Here is a 17,723-nt window from a genome sequence, read left to right on the forward strand (position 1 = left end):
GATCACATAATTCTCACTAGACCTGTTAGTAAGGATGAAATTAAACAAGCTCTTTTTTCTATTAACTCAAACAAGAGCCTTGGCTTGGATGGGTTTTATTCTGGGTTTTTTAAAGCAGCTTGGGATGTGGTTGACAAAGATTTTTGTCTCGTTGTGGAGGATTTCTTCAGAATTGGCTTCTTACCAAAGCAAGCTAATGTTACCCTTGTCTCTCTAATTCCCAAAAAATAGGTCCCACTTACTATCAAAGATTTTAGACCTATTTCTGGCTGCTCTACAATAAATAAGACCATCAGCAAAATCATTACCAATAGGTTGAAAAATATAATGCCTGCTCTGGTAGGGCCTGAACAGGCTGCCTTTGTTAGACATAGAAGTCTTTTTGAGAATGTGATACTGAATTAAGGGTTGGTTAAAGGGTATGGCAGGCAGAATATTTCACCAAGATGCATGCTGAAAATTGATATTAACAAAGCATTTGACACTTTACAATGGAACTTCATTAATAATATGCTTACTGAACTCAAGTTCCCTCATGTTTTTATAAGATGGATAATGAGCTGTGTAACAGAATCCTGGTTCACTCTTAAAGTGAATGGCTCTCATCATGGGTTCTTTAAAGGGAGAAGTGGATTACGACAAAGAGACCCCCTCTCACCTTATTTTTTTTTCCTTAGCATGGAATTTCTCTCAAGGAGCCTTAGGGTGATGTGCCAAACCCCAAATGTCTCCTTTCATCCTAAATGTTATAGGATTGGCTTGACTCATTTGGTGTTTGCAGATGACCTAATGATCTTTACTAGGGGATATTTGCCCTCTGTTCAAAAGGCTGCTGATATCCTTCATACTTTTTCCAAATGTTGTTGTCTAAAAGCTAATCTAGAGAAAACAAAAGCTTACTTTTGTGGTGTTAGTAATACTGTGAAAGATTTTATATCTTAAAAGCTGTTGGAGTCCAGGAATGCAAGCTCCCATTCAGATATCTAGGAATTCCTGTTCACCAAGCCAAGCTTACTATAGACATGTATAACAGCCTGATCCTCAAGATTCAGGGGTTGATTGGTAGTTACTCCATCAAGTATCTTTCTTATGCATGGAGAATTTAGGTCATAATATCTATAGTCTTTGGCCTTGGTAACTTCTAGTGCATAAGCTTACTGCTTCCAAAATAGATCTGTAAAGTTATATCTAAGCTTAGCAGGGATATATTCTGGAGAAGAATTGATAATGCCAAGAAGCATGTGTTCAAAGCTTGGGGAAGTATCTGTGTGGAATCGGAAGAAGGCGGCTTTTAGATAAAAGATGTAAATGCATGGAATCAGGCAGCCGTGCTCAAATGGCTTTGGCATATAGATCATAGCCAGGGGAAATTGGGATTTAATGGATACACAGCTATTATCTTGGACATTGCACCATTTGGGATCTTGAGGTAAAGGACCATTATGCTGAAAGTCTCAAAAGCATTCTTCATACTAGGAATGCTTGTATCAGTCAGTTGGGGAGTAAAAAATATGCCGAACAATTGTGTCAGTAGAGGGCATTTTTCTGTAAGTAAGGCATATGATGGAATTGGGAAGCATTACCCAACCATCGCTGTTTTCAAAGCTATTAAGCAGTGCACCGTGGTATCTAGGCATCGAGTCACTCTTATGTTAGTAGCTCAAAGCAAACTGGCTACTATTGACTTGCTTGCTAGCAAAGGTCTTCCCATAGTAAACAGGTGCTATTCGTGTAAAGCTAAGGCTGAGACTGCCCATCACCTCTTCTTCCATTGCCAATTCTCTATTAAGTTACTCAAGCACATCAAGCAATGGTTCAGACTCACTTCAGCTAGTAATGATCTTTGCTTTCTCCATGTTTGGACAAATCAGAGGAAGCAAAAGAGGCGTTGGAAAAATAGCTGGATTAGTTGTTGCCTTGGCAGCATGGTGTACTCTATTTGGCAGGAGCGAAATCTCCGAGCATTTGAAAATAGAGAAAGACAACTCTCAGCTTTGATCAAAGAGGTTCAATCTACGGTCAACATTTTGCTTCTAAGCAAAGTTTCTGAGAATGTTTATGGCGAGGTAGTAAAAGCTTTGAATACTTGATGTACATTCTTTACACATAGATCAATTCTTTACATATAGATTACATTTTATAAAGATAAGGGAGGTGCATAACGAATTGTATAGGGGATATATTCTTGTAAGAAACCTCATGTAATCCTATTTTTTGGAAAAATATGAGAAATACCTTTATTTCAAAAAATAAATAAATAAATAAATAATAATAATAATAATAATAATAATTACTGGCTATATTGAAGGTGAACTACCGGTTAGATACCTGGGTCTCCCTCTCTTTAGTTCTAGACTCACACACAGAATGTTTCTCCCTATGCTGGACAAAATCAGGGATAGAATTTCTCATTGGTCCAATCATCAACTTCATTATGCGGGTAAAATTGCTCTAATTAACTCTCTTATTTTTGGCCTTCATAACATCTGGGGAGCTAGTGTACTGTTGCCCAAAGGTATTGTTAAGAGTATGAATAAAATGTGCAAGGATTACTTATGGGGGATCAAGGAAGGTAGTCGAAGGATGGTGTTTAAAAGCTGGGAGAGTTATTGTTTGCCCAGAAAAGAAGGTGGAATGGACATTAAAAAGATCCTCAGCTGGGAACAAATCACAACTTATGGTTTGGGTTAAAAAGATAAATACTAATGCCCCTCACATTTGGGTGAAATGGGCTAAGGCATACATTCTTAAGGGTGGAATTTTTGGGAATTTCGCCTCACTACAGCTTACTCTCTGTTTTGGAACAATATTATAACCATGAGTGTAACAACCCCGATTATAAAATAAAGGAAAAACGTATTTAAAAAGGATTTATCAGAGTATGACAACGATAAAAGGGTTAAGGTGGCTGAAACACCTGACCAATCCGATTCGCTACTAAAACCGAAAACCAAACTAATACATTATTCAAGGTTCTCAAAACATGAAAACAAACTCCTAATTTGTTATTCATCTTGCCGCACAGTACTTCCCTAACAAGATATCATTCAAATAGAAAATCGTCTGAACAACCTGAGAATGGGGGTCGACAATCAGTCGGGAGTAACTAGAGTAATAGAATATAACTAACAATCATTAACATATGAAATGTAAAACCAGTAAACATGCGAGACCGTCTATACTCATGAAAAGCCAATACAGCTTATCATGACTTCACCAATCTTAGACGGATGCGACAATGCAAACCTAGACCATATGCAACCATTATACCATGAACCTTTACAACCAAAGTAGAACACGACCCATAACAAATTAAATCACAATGCTAGCGTTAAAGCATAGCGAATATGGTGATACACAATCCACAGCAACATAAGCACAAAGCTAGCAACAAAGCATAGTGAATAGAGCGAACCCCCATTAGAGCGTCTAACCACTGCCTCTAACTTGCCAGGGCGTATAACCACTGCCTCTAACTTGCCAGAGCATATAACCACTGCCTCTAGCTGACAGAGCGTATAACCACTGCCTCCATCGGTGTGGAGTGTATAACCACTACCTCAAAGTTGTACTAACTTCAGTTATAACACTCGAATCATCATCAAGGTTATGCTCGGTGCAATAACTGTACACCGAACGACACTCGGGGAACAAAGCGTATAACCACTGTCTCTGCCCAATCCCGAACATAGGCAAAAATAAATCCCCGAAGGGTGGCTTTGGTTCATTCCGATAGCACATAACCGTAACTACCGTAATCTATTCAAACTAGCCAACAAACAAATGCAAAGTATAACTGACTGTACCAACATGCGTGAACAACATAACGACTGAACTCATAGGATAGTATAATACCTAACTATCCTACTTATCATATGAACAAGAGTGACTAAAGATATATTCAAACACAATGTCATATAATAACTGAACACGAGACAATACGTGAAACAAGTACAAACAACCAACGTTATAGTAACCTCCGTCTTAACATGAACTTTGTATGTGAGGTTATAGTAACCTCGACTACAACTTCAACATATATAACTTGAAGTTATACTTACCTCAACCATAACCTTGACACGAAACTCAAAGTTATACTAGTTCTAACCATAATCTTGAGCCATAATCTCAGGGTACCTTAGTTCCAGCTATAACCTTAACTCGTGTTCCAAAGTTATAGTAGTTTCAGCTATAACCTGGATTCATATTTCCAAGGTTATACATGTTTTAGCTATAACTAGAGTCACGACCCAAAGTTGTATTAACTTCAGTTATAACAACTCGAATCATCATCAAGGTTATACTAGCTTTAGCTATAACTTTGAATCCCACTCTTGGCCATCTATCATGCCGCCACTAGGGTTTGATTCGTAAACCCTAATTGCACTCATGACACCCAAAATAAACATACAAATAACATGTGATATACAATTAAGACATTAAAACATATAGAAACATGCGAAAACATAATTAATATGATAATAAACAATCAAACATGAACCAATCATTCAAATCAATCATTAAATCATATTAATTACATCAATTGGCATAAACACAATTAAAAGAGAAACACTTAGTTAGCTTATTACGCAAACAAATCTAAATATCGTCCTCAACGATGTAGATGTCCTCTCCAGGAGCAACTTCCACGCCTTCATTGCCGTTTCACACGTGCCAAAAGAACGAATTCAAATAAATATACTAATAATATATAAACTATAAATAAAACGCATAAACTGCGAAACTTACGACAAAGATTGATGGATCTAAGAAGTAGGATCGATCTAGGCACGAGAAAAGATGAAGAACGAAGGAGACGAAAGGGCGGGCGCCAGAAAACGCGCGGCACAAGGGAGGAAGAGAGGAGAGAATTTAGGTTTAGGGTTTTGTAGAAATAGGAGGAAAAAGAATGCAAGGGTTTATGTTTCACCCCTATTTATAAGAGAAGTTGATGGGTTTATTCCAAGCTTAGTTCCAAAACTCACTCATCCACTCCAAACCACACGTGAATTCCAATGGAGAAACGGGTCTTCACCGAACCCGAGCTAGTTTAGCCCATTAAAAAAGAGAAAAGATATTTTCTCGGAAAATAAAATATGAAATATGGGAAAAATAAAATAAAGAAATATATTACGGAAATTAGGGGTGTTACAATCCAACCCCCTAAAAAGAAGTTACGTCCTCGAAACTTGATAAGAGGCCTACCTCACTCGAAAAGATACGGGTGCTTCTCTCGCATAGACGTTTCGGTTTCCCAAGTTTCCTGCTCGAACTTCTGACTCCTCCACAAAACCCGAACCAAAGGTAAAACCTTATTCCTTAACCTCTTTTCCTGACGTTCCAAAATACGAATAGGTCGTTCCTCATAAGTCAAGTTAGGATCAACCTCGATAACATCAGCCTGTTGAACATAGGAAGGATCACTACGATAACGGCACAACTGCGACACATGGAAAACATCGTGAACCTTCAACAGATTCGGAGGTAAAGCCAACCTATAGGTTACCTCGCCAACTCTCTCGAGCACCTCATAAGGTCCAATGTACTTAGGACTAAGCTTTGCCCTTAATCCCAAATCTCTTGACACCTTTTATCGGTGAATATCGCCAACCTCTAACTCAATCGGCCTACGCCGCAAGTCTACATACGTCTTCTATTGATACTGGGCTGCCTTAGCTTCTCACGGATCAACCTTACATGCTCATTCGATTCTTGAACCAACTCTGGACCAAGAACGACCCCCTCACTAGAATCGTCCCAACACAAAGGACTACGACATTTCCTTCCATAAAGTACCTCAAACGGAGCTATCTGTATACTAGGTTGGTAACTGTTGTTGTAGGAGAACTCCACCAGTGGTAAACTGTTCTCCCAACTAACTTGGAACTCCAAAGCACAAGCACGCAACATGTCTTCAAGCATCTGAATCATACGCTCAGTCTAAGAATCAGTTGCGGCATGGAAAGCCGTACTCATCTTAAGCTCACTGCCAAATCCATCTGCAGCTTCTTCCAAAACTGAGAACAAAACCTCGGATCACGGTGGGAGATGATATCCTTAGAAACCCCATGAAGACGAATGATCTCACGCTGACAAGCATTCGCTCCTCGAGACTCCAAGTCTCCTTTATCGGAATGAAATGCGCAACCTTAGTCAAACTATCAACCACGACCCAAATCGCATTCATTCTTCTCGGCAACCTCGGCAAAACCATGACGAAATCCATCGAAATAGAATCTCATTTCAATGTGGGAATCTCCAAAGGTTGCAATAGACAATCAGGTCTCTGATGTTCGAACTTGACCTTCTGACAGATCAGGCAACGGCTCAAAAACTCGGCAATCTCTTTCTTCATATTCGGCCACCAAAACCGTAGCTTCAGATCCTTGTACATCTTATCACCCCCAGGATGAACCGAATAGGGAGTACTCTAAACCTCCTTGAGAATCTTACATTTTAAGACCTCATAGCTAGGTACACACCAACGACCTTGGAATCGCAGACCATCATCAGGTCCAACGTTGAAGCCTTTGGCGCGACCTTCGCTTATAGCGACTCGAACTTATTCTAGGAATTCTTCCCCTCTTTGCTTAACTCGGATGTCATGAAGAATCTCCGGTTCAGCAACCATCGCACTCAAATCCAGAGTACCAGGAAGAACTACCTCAAGGCTCATCTTCTGGAACTCTCGACTCAAGTCGTCAGGTAACACCATCACGGATCTCATGGCATGACACACCTTAAGACTCAAAGCATTAGCAATAATGTTTGACTTACCCTCATGATACTGCAGCTCAACCTTATACTCGTTAAGCAGCTCCAACCAACGTTTGTACCACTACAAAAAAACGTCTCGATGCGACGGACACACTGCGACGGAATAATAATCCGTAGCAAATTTAAACCTGCGACGGACACTGCGACGGGCCTCATAGTCTGCGACGGGCCTCATGTTAAGATCACTCTGAGTGAAGATATACTTTAAGCTCTTATAATCCGTATAAATGTTGTAAGAGACTCCATAAAAATAGTGTCGCCACAAATTTAGAGCAAACACCACTACTGCTAACTCAAGATCGTGAGTCGGATAGTTAATCTCATGAATTTTCAACTAACAAGAAGCATAAGCCACAACCTTACCCTTCTGCATCAAGACACAACCTAGCCCAAACTTTGACGCATCGCAGTAGACATCAAACTCAAAGCTATCTTTTGGTAGAGTCAACACAGGAGCAGTAGTGAACCTCTTCTTCAACTGCTGGAATGCAGATTCACAAGCCTCAGTCCAAATGAACTTAGATTACTTCTTCATTAACTGAGTCATCAGCCTCGCGATTTTAGAGAAATCATGCACAAACCGACAATAGCACCCAGCAAGACCAAGGAAACTTCAAATCTCGTTCATGTTCTTCGGACTCATCCACTCGACTATGGCTCGTATCTTCGACGGATCAACCATAACTCTATCGCCAGATATTATATGGCCCAAGAAAGTCACTTCCCTTAGCCAAAACTCGCACTTCGAGAACTTAACATACCATTTCTGCTTACGCAGAGTCTCCAAAATAACACGAAGATGACTTTCGTGCTCAGCCTCATCTCTCGAGTAAATCAGTATGTCATCTATGAACACCATGTCACACTTATCCAAATACTTGCTGATAGTGCGGTTCATCTGATCCATGAAAATTGCAGGTGCATTCATTAACCCAAACAGCATCACCACGAACTCATAGGTGCAATACCTCGAAAGAAACGCAGTCTTAGGAATATCCTCTTTCCTAACTGGAATCTGATGATAACCTGACCTCAGATCGATCTTAGAAAACACACTAGCACCACGAAACTGATCGAACAAATCCTCGATCCTCGGCAAAAGGATACTTATTCTTGATAGTAACTGATACGTGCATTTTATATAGTCTTTTTAGCCTTTTTTATGCACGTATTTCTATGCTTTTATCGTGGTTTTATGCTACGAAATGCCCCGAATAAGCTACTTTGGTGTATTTTGTCTTAATTGCAGGAATGGACCATAAAGTAGTGAAATCAACTCTTTTACCGTCCATTTAGCATGCATTTGGAGGAGGAGTGAATTTGGAGCGGGAATGTAGCTATCTTGAGATGCGCAAAGAAGAAAGATAGCTAGGCGAGCAAAGGAAGAACTTCTAATTACTAGTGCCTACTTTGGAGAGCCATATCTCGGGTTCTACAACAGATATTCAAGTGATTCCAATTGGAAATGAAAGTTTGTCCTTTTAGATTTCCAATGCCACCGGAATCACCCTGTTTGCCCAAGTAACGAAGAAATGGCAGCCGTTTGAAGTTCAGTGCGCAAAGCAGGAAACTGTCGCTGGAAAGTACTCGATCGAGTAGAATTTTGCTCGATCGAGTCCTTTTTCTACTCGATCGAGTAGATTCAATTTATGGTTTACTCGAGCAAGTATATTTTCTACTCGATCGAGTGGTTTAAGCTTTAGTTACTCGATCGAGTTGTTTTAAATCACTCGATCGAGTGGTTTCGCTGATGGGTTGGGCTTTTTAGCTTATTTCCGTCAATTAGGTTTAATAAATCCTATTTTTCTTATAAATAGGAGTAGGAAATCATTGTAAACGGGTCCTCTTTTTTTTCATCTGACACTATCAGACGTTACTTTGCTCTATCATTGCTACTGATACTTTGTTCTTAATTTCTGGATTAATTCCAGTAATTCTTTCTTCCCTTTTCTCTCTTTAATTTAATGTTTATTGTTCCTTCTTCTTCTTTATTTCTTGTTCTCATTTATTCCATGTCTAGCTAATTCCCCTTAATATGTTAGGATTAGGGAAGCCGTGGTAGAAATATGTTAGGATCGACTTGATTAGATTAGTCTTGCGATAAGAATTGTATTAGGCAATTTAATTGTTAATAGGTTGAATGTATGCATGCAGGAGACCAATTTATAAAAGTAGTTAACCCCGACCTGGATCGAAAGATTGGAAGGGAAGGCTTGCTTAATTACAATAGGGTATCGTAGTGAGGGCGAAAGCTAAGCTATTTACGCTCTAGGGCAGTTTAAGGACCGAAAGGTGACGACCATAGCTCTTCTTATCAATAGTTTAATCGTCTCGATGGCTTAGATAGTGTAGCTGCCACGGTGGACCGACTCCTAGCATATTTCTTTTCTCTCATTGTTAATTTCCTTTATTCCTTTTCTCTTGCCTTTGGCCTCAGTAGTTTAGTTAGTTCAAATCAATCAAACCCCCAGCATTGTCACATTAGACAGATAAATAGACAAATAGATAGTAAACCGCCTCCCTGTGGAGATCGACCCTACTTACCGCTGACTTCTGTTAGTAGTACTTAGGTATTTATTTTTGGTACGAAACGACAGTATCAAATTTTGGCGCCGTTGCCGGGGAGGCAAATAATTATTTACTTGTTTCATTTTATCTGTTTTTAGCCTCAGGGGATTTCTCCCTTGAGGCCGTTCTAATCTTTCCTTTAGTGCTGTTTTGATAGGCCTTACAGGTACTACCTAGACAGTTCTAGGTGAAAGATCGTCAAAGGGAAGGCTTGAGTACCTTTAACCCGCCACCTATGTCCCATTATATGGCACAGCAGGTGACTTACTGCGGGAGATGTGGTGCTGCTGGGCATGATGCAATTTTTTGTTTGGCAGAGAATGACGAAGTTTACGCGTTCAAGCAGCGCAGTCGAGCTAGTCAAGCAGCTGTAGTTATGCCGCCACATCCACCCTATCAATGTCCACCGCAACAAGATCCTCCTGATATACAAGAAGAAGAAATTGCGGAGCTGGAATCTTTAGTGAAGACACTTGCATCTCAAATGCAAGTGAGGCAAGAATATGATAGACAATACTTCTCGCGAGTTGATAAGCTCGAGTCTGTAGTTGCTCAGTTAGCAGCTGAGATGGAGATAGAAGAGATCGCGGAGCTGACATATTCAATGGTAACGCTTGTATCACAAATGCAAGAGAGCAATAAAAATATGGACGCTCGATTCCTTAAGCTCGAAACTGACATTGCTCAGTTAGTAGCTGAGATGCAAGAAGAAAAGGTATACCTTGCTGAGATCGGTTTTTCCCCTGAGGAAACCGTGTTACCCAATGCTGAGGATGACCTCTATAACTCGGATGACGAGTTTCTATCATATTTCAATGCCTCACGCAAAGATTTCAGCCTTGTACAGGAGGAATCACTCGATCGAGTGACTAATATAGGTCGATCGAGTGATTTGCCAGGAAAAAGTGCTCGATCGAGTGATATTTTCACTCGATCGAGTGAAAATCAAGAGGGAAGTGCTCGATCGAGTAATAATTCTACTCGATCGAGTGAGTTGGCCATTGGGAGCTATGATTCGTCATGTGGGTTTGATTTAGATCACAATTTTGACGACGATAACGGTTACGGTGAATCCCCCTTATTCAAAGCCGAGTTAGATGCACTTGAGGCTGAGATTTACGGGACGAACTCCACTGAGGGCGACGAAAGGACAGCTGAGTCGGTATTTGCTCCTAGCACGGATGAGGTATTACATTCTTTTGTCAGTGATTCCATTGTTGAGAGCAACCAACCTGAAGCAGTAAACGATAATTTTATTATTGTTTGTTTTAATAGTATATTGCCTCGTTTGACTCGCGCTATTTCTTTTAATGATATACCCCCTCCTATGTTGACGAATAAATTAGAAATTTTTCACCATCCTTGCCGTCTTAAAATTGTTAATCTAAATCGGGACCTTGATTTATCATCTATTGCTCCCGCGCTCCTTTATTTTGTGGATAAATTTAGGAGCTCGCATAGGAAATTTGTTAGACTTAAACGGTTTTACATTTTTATTTCCTATTTCTGTAATCCACTTTTGTGCTACTTATGCTTTTGTGTAGCACATGCGCAGGTTTATGATCTAATGCTTGCGCGCTTTGAGTCATTTTTGATTGTGATTAATTATAGAAGCTCGAAGAAAAGAAGGTCGAGCTGGGACCTGACTGAAGCTAGCGCTACCAGGGAGGCAACCCGGAAATTTTATTTTGCATTTTATTTAATTTCAGTTGTAATAAATGGTTTTTATACTATAGATTATCTCAGTATGCTAGTCTTGTTAGTTTACGGGCTGTTTTCATTGCGTTTTGCAGGAATCACGTTGAGAATCACTCGATCGAGTGGTTTTTCCACTCGATTGAGCACTTTCGCTGAAGAATTCACTCGATCGAGTGATTAATCTACTCGATCGACCACTGCAAAAAGACAATCTACTCGATCGACCTGAATTCCTCTCGATCGAGCAGTTTTTGAATGCCCATTCACTCGATCGACTGATTTTCTTCTGCTATCGAGTGTTATTGACTTGGATTAGCTTCCTGAGACGGTTTTCCAGGCCTTTAGCAACCTCCCATGTTCATGGTCGGTTTGGGGAGGTCCCTTTATTCGCACATTTTGTGAGTTTTTCCGCTTTTACTCTCTTTTTCTCCTTCAGTTTGCATTTCCTTTCCATGTTTTGGTACAATGGGGGCATTGTACGGTTTGGTTTGGGGAGGTTATGCATCCATATCTGTGTCTGCATCTTGTTTTTATTGCATTTCTGTTATCATATTTAATTTATGTATGCATTGTCTGTTATTTTTATAAAATTCAAAAATTCCATAAAAATTGTTATAAATTCAAAAACTTCATGTTTATTTTAGAATATAGGTTGAGTCGGAACGGTAGATTTCAATGATGAAATTGCACTATATTTGTCTTTTTGCTTAAGCCTTGCATTGAATTAATTATCTTATTAGCTTTGTCTTATTGCATATCTACGAGTTAATGTTTAATTTAGCTGAACGAATAGACTTGACCTGAAATTTTGGCAACCTACTTATAATTTCTAAGGAACTAGAGCCTTATAAACTGGTGTCATTTACGACCAGTTTCATGTAGGATTGTGAGTAGTTACTCCTTGCATAGCATGTTCATCAATTTGCACATATATGAAATTCAATTGCTTTTTGCCTACATACATTCGGGTTAGTGGTTGGTGTCACATGTAGGGAGGTGCTTACAATTTTCCTTTCTTTCATTTTTACCCATTTAACTCCACATTAGCCAAATTTGTCTGTTGACCCTTAACTACATTCCAAATTTAGCATGCCTTGTCAAGCTAGTTTAGATTGTTTTTTGCGGTATATTGTCTATTGTATCAAGTTTGGCTTATATCTATTGTTTTGGAGTTGGTATTTATGAAGAAAAGGAGGGAAATAGAAAAAAAAAAAAAAGTTGAAAAAAAGGGAATTCGAAAATGAAAAAGAGAAAAAAATTCGAAAAAGAAGAAAAGAAGAAACCGAAAAAAAATAGAAAAAGAAAGGAAAAATTTGAAAAAAGAGATGTGCAACGTTGTTTGTTGATTAGTCAGTTTCTGCTCCTATGTTCTATCTTATATTATTTGAGGAGTGTTTCTAGTTCGGTTAGGTGAGATTTTATGCCAAATGAAGGGCATGTGCTTAATTCATAATTGAGTTGGAAACGGATGTTGATATATTGTTTTGTTTAGGTACTTGCTTGGCCGCCTATACGTCCACATTTCCATAGAATGTTTTGCCTTTTCTTACCCTTTGCCTCACTTTACCATATTTTTGTAAGCCCTCGGCTGTGACAGGACCTTGTTTGGTTGGAATGTGTGTACGGTAGCTAGAATTATCTATCATATTAGTTGCATGCATGATTATGTGGGTCTTAGTCTAGGTGAGCAACTATTTTTTCTTTCTCTCTTACATATATATGTTCACCCTTTGCTTCATGAGAGAAGAGTGACCCGTGAGAGTTCATTATTAAAGGTCTTGCAAGGTCGACGGTTCAGCTTTATTATAGACATCCTATAACTCGTTTGCATTTGACTATTTGCTATAAGTGTTAGTTTGCTTGCATTAAACTGGCTTAAGTGGGCATTTGTAGCTAGCTCTGAGTTATCTTTCCCGTTCCTTTAGTTGCATTTTAGTTTACTCGAGGACGAGTAAAGGTTTGGTTTGGGGAGATTTGATACGTGCATTTTATATAGTCTTTTTAGCCTTTTTTATGCACGTATTTCTATGCTTTTATCGTGGTTTTATGCTACGAAATGCCCCGAATATGCTTCTTTGGTGTATTTTGTCTTAATTGCAGGAATGGACCATAAAGTAGTGAAATCAAGCCTTTTACTGTCCGTTTAGCATGCATTTGGAGGAAGAGTGAATTTCGAGCGGGAATGTAGCTATCTTGAGATGCGCAAAGAAGAAAGATAGCTAGGCGAGCAAAGGAAGAACTTATAATTGCTAGTGCCTACTTTGGAGAGCCATATCTCGGGTTCTGAAACAGATATTCATATGATTCCAATTGGAGATGAAATTTTGTCCTTTTAGCTTTCCAATGCCACCGGAATCACCCTGTTTGCCCAAGTAACGAAGAAATGGCAGCCGTTTGAAGTTCAGTGCGCAAAGCAGGAAACTGTCGCTGGAAAGTACTCGATCGAGTAGAATTTTGCTCGATCGAGTCCTTTTTCTACTCGATCGAGTAGATTCAATTTATGGTTTACTCGATCGAGTAGATTTTCTACTCGATCGAGTGGTTTAAGCTTTAGTTACTCGATCGAGTGGTTTCGCTGATGGGTTGGACTTTTTAGCTTATTTCCGTCAATTAGGTTTAATAAATCCTATTTTTCTTATAAATAGGAGTAGGAAATCATTGTAAACGGGCCCTCTTTTTTTTCATCTGACACTATCAGACGTTACTTTGCTCTATCATTGCTACTGATACTTTGTTCTTAATTTCCGGATTAATTCCAGTAATTCTTTCTTCCCTTTTCTCTCTTTAATTTAATGTTTATTGTTCCTTCTTCTTCTTTATTTCTTGTTCTAATTTATTCCATATCTAGCTAATTCCCCTTAATATGTTAGGATTAGGGAAGCCGTGGTAGAAATATGTTAGGATCGACTTGATTAGATTAGTCTTGCGATAAAAATTGTATTAGGCAATTTAATTGTTATTAGGTTGAATGTATGCATGGAGGAGACCAATTTATAAAAGTAGTTAACCCCGACCTGGATCGAAAGATTGGAAGGGAAGGCTTGCTTAATTACAATAGGGTATCGTAGTGAGGGCGAAAGCTAAGCTATTTACGCTCTAGGGCGGTTTAAGGACCGAAAGGTGACGACCATAGCTCTTCTTATCAATAGTTTAATCGTCTCAGTAAACCCGATAGTGTAGCTGCCACGAAGGACCGACTCCTAGCATATTTCTTTTCTCTCATTGTTAATTTCCTTTATTCCTTTTCTCTTGCCTTTGGCCTCAGTAGTTTAGTTAGTTCAAATCAATCAAATCCCCAGCATTGTGACATTAGACAGATAAATAGACAAATAGATAGTAAACCGCCTCCCTGTGGAGATCGACCCTACTTACCGCTGACTTCTGTTAGTAGTACTTAGGTATTTATTTTTGGTACGAAACGACAATATCAAATTTTGGCGCCGTTGCCGGGGAGGCAAATAATTATTTACTTGTTTCATTTTATCTGTTTTTAGCCTCAGGTGATTTCTCCCTTGAGGCCGTTCTAATCTTTCCTTTAGTGCTGTTTTGATAGGCCTTACAGGCATCGCAGTAGACATCAAACTCAAAGCTATCTTTTGGTAGAGTCAACACAGGAGCAGTAGTGAACCTCTTCTTCAACTGCTGGAATGCAGATTCATAAGCCTCAGTCCAAATGAACTTAGATTACTTCTTCATTAACTGAGTCATCGGCCTCGCGATTTTAGAGAAATCATGCACAAACCGACAATAGCACCCAGCAAGACCAAGGAAACTTCAAATCTCGTTCATGTTCTTCGGACTCATCCACTCGACTATGGCTCGTATCTTCGACGGATCAATCATAACTCTATCGCCAGATATTATATGGCCCAAGAAAGTCACTTCCCTTAGCCAAAACTCGCACTTTGAGAACTTAACATACCATTTCTGCTTACGCAGAGTCTCCAAAATAACACGAAGATGACTTTCGTGCTCAGCCTCATCTCTCGAGTAAATCAGTATGTCATCTATGAACACCATATCATACTTATCCAAATACTTGCTGATAGTGCGGTTCATCTGATCCATGAAAATTGCAGGTGCATTCATTAACCCAAACAGCATTACCACGAACTCATAGGTGCAATACCTCGAAAGAAACGCAGTCTTAGGAATATCCTCTTTCCTAACTGGAATCTGATGATAACCTGACCTCAGATCGATCTTAGAAAACACACTAGCACCACGAAACTGATCGAACAAATCCTCGATCCTCGGCAAAGGATACTTATTCATGATAGTAACCTTATTCAGCTCACGGTAGTCGATGTACAACCGCATATTACAATCCTTCTTCTGGACGAACAAAACTGAAGTACCCCTCGGCGAAGCACTTGGTCGATAAAACTGTAATACCCGCCCTGTTAGGGACCCGTTGATTGCTGTTGACTGACCTTGGACACATGTTAGACCCTTGGAACCTTTCACACTAGCGACCTTGCGTCATAGTAACCTATGGGATGTGGGAACTTGATCTAGCATAGGCTACTCGATCGAGTAGAGTGACTCGATCAAGTAGAGGCCACTCAATCGAGTAAGTCCCATACTCGATCGAGTACGGCGAGTTCAGTGGTAAATTATAAATCGTTGAAGTCGTAAACTCAAATCAGTTTCTTTTTTATTTCTTCTTAAACCTAATCGATGATACAGCTTCTCTATCACCAACCTTCAACCTTTTGAGATCCTTTACACTTGGAGACACCATGGGGATAGAGACTTGAGTTGCGTAACGATCTTGTCGCCGGAATGTCGTGTATAGGTAAGTCATCATCATCATCCTCAGGTTCCTTTATGGTTATGGTTGTTAGTAATAGGGTTTTCCCTATTGTTGGTGATCGGTGTTGATGGAGGTTGTCTTATCTTCGTATGGATGTATGCAGTGTTGCTGCTAATTGTTAAAGGTAGGTTTTCCTACTCAGTACTATTGATTGATTGTCATGTGTGGTGAATGGTGTTGTTGATTGTGTGATAGTATCAATGTGTTTGTGTGCGAGGTGCATCCCTGGATGAGTGAAGTTATCATTGGGAATGGCTTCATGCCCTTGATTCTCCCCTTATGGTTCACGTCACAAGGGGGGTGTGCATATTAATGGACATGGGTTATTCGCTCTATGGTTTGAGCGGGGCTTAGGTGGTAAGGCCGCGGTCCCCACTGGTGGTGTGGAATATCTTTTGCGATGGATATTCCGGCAGGACTTCACCTTCGGGTTAGTCAGGTGATTGATGGATTATTGGTGTTTGAGATTTTTGTGTTTTACTATACCTTGTGTTGTCTATTGTTCTTCAGTTACTGACCTTGTGTGGTTGTCTGTGTTTCTTCTTGTTATGTGTCTGCCGTGATCCATTATGGTAGTAGTCGGTCTTAGCAGGTTTTGATGTGTGGAGCTTATCTGGGTGCGTTGGAGGGACGAGTCTTTCACCGAGTCTTGGCATGAAGTAGTCTCACCATAGTTGATAGTTGTTTGATAGCAAGTGTATCTTTATTTTGAGTTAAACTTATAATAAACTTTAAATAGTTCTTTTCTTGACGTTATGATATACTATTCCTTGAGCAACCGAGATGGTAATGCCCGTATCTGCTGGGGAAGGTCTTGTTAAGGCTCCTTGGTAGATAGGGGTGTTACAAAGTGGTATCAGAGCGACGATTTTGGAACTTGTAGCCAATAAACATAATGAATGTAGCGAGTCTAATAAAATGAACCTGGTGTATATGTGTTGGGAGCCCCTTGAATTGTCTGATTTTGGGTGAGAAGGCGCCCTCATTCCAAAATCCTGGCCCCAATATGCTTAAGCCAACCTCTTCGAATGGGAATATGGAGTCGGAAATTGTGTGTGCCTATGTGTGTAATATGCGATATATATGTGTATAAAGGTAATGTCTTGTATGTGTGTGTGTGGATGATAGGAACATGTGATGCGTAATTGTTTGTATAGTTGTGTATGCTTAAGTATGTGGGTGGACGATAGGGTGTGTTGGAAGTATACATGGAGATATGTGGTAACACGAAAGTTGATAACTAGTTTATGAGTTTGCAATGTTTAATGAAACCTTATGAGCAAGTTGTGTTGTAAGATTTGATGTGCATATGAATAAGGTAGAATATCGTTACTGATATGAGTGAATGTGTGGATTAAAGTACGTAATGTAGAATCAAATCGTATGTTGTTTGGAATGTAATTGAGTAAGATTATAATGTTTTAATTGCGGTAATTGTGTTATATGTAAGGAAAGGATAATCGATAGTAATGGTATAAGGATAATTAGTGATGAGTTGTAAGTATGCCTTAGACTCCGAATGATTTGTTGTTTTGCAGGAACGACCAAACAATTCGTAATCTTTCGTTGAGAGTTTTGACTTACTCGACCGAGTACGAGGGTGTACTCGACCGAGTAGGCCTTACTCGACCGAGTAGGTGGATCACTCGATCGAGTTTGCTAGGAAACAGAATTAAAGTCAATTCTGCCAACGTCAAAACTCGACCGAGCAACCCCAACTCGATCGAGTAGAGGCTACTTGATCGAGTACCGCATATCCTCGATTGAGTACCGCTTCTACAGAACACGGGTTTTATAGTTTTCGGGATTTAAATCCCTAACTCTCCTTATTCTTTCTTCTTATTACTTTTTTCAAAACCTCAAA

General features: G+C 39.6%; 2 protein-coding genes across 2 annotated transcripts; one reads left to right on the plus strand and one right to left on the minus strand.

The window, feature by feature from the left end:
• Positions 1–1,442: 1,442 nt before the first annotated feature.
• On the plus strand, positions 1,443–2,090 carry LOC141631244 (uncharacterized). Its single transcript, XM_074443941.1, has one exon. The coding sequence runs from the start codon at positions 1,443–1,445 to the stop codon at positions 2,088–2,090; it is 648 nt and encodes a 215-aa protein (XP_074300042.1).
• Positions 2,091–3,182: 1,092 nt separating this feature from the next.
• On the minus strand, positions 3,183–15,147 carry LOC141631245 (uncharacterized). The gene is made up of 7 exons (XM_074443942.1): positions 14,966–15,147; positions 7,634–7,745; positions 7,136–7,258; positions 6,740–6,838; positions 5,797–5,922; positions 5,325–5,440; positions 3,183–3,246 (listed from the first exon to the last, which is right to left on the minus strand). Exons 1-7 carry the CDS (start codon positions 15,145–15,147, stop codon positions 3,183–3,185), a joined length of 822 nt encoding a protein of 273 aa, XP_074300043.1.
• Between the last annotated feature and the right edge of the window lie 2,576 nt (positions 15,148–17,723).

This window comes from Silene latifolia, chromosome Y, assembly GCF_048544455.1.
Source record: "Silene latifolia isolate original U9 population chromosome Y, ASM4854445v1, whole genome shotgun sequence".
In the NCBI taxonomy this organism is placed as follows: Eukaryota; Viridiplantae; Streptophyta; class Magnoliopsida; order Caryophyllales; family Caryophyllaceae; genus Silene; species Silene latifolia.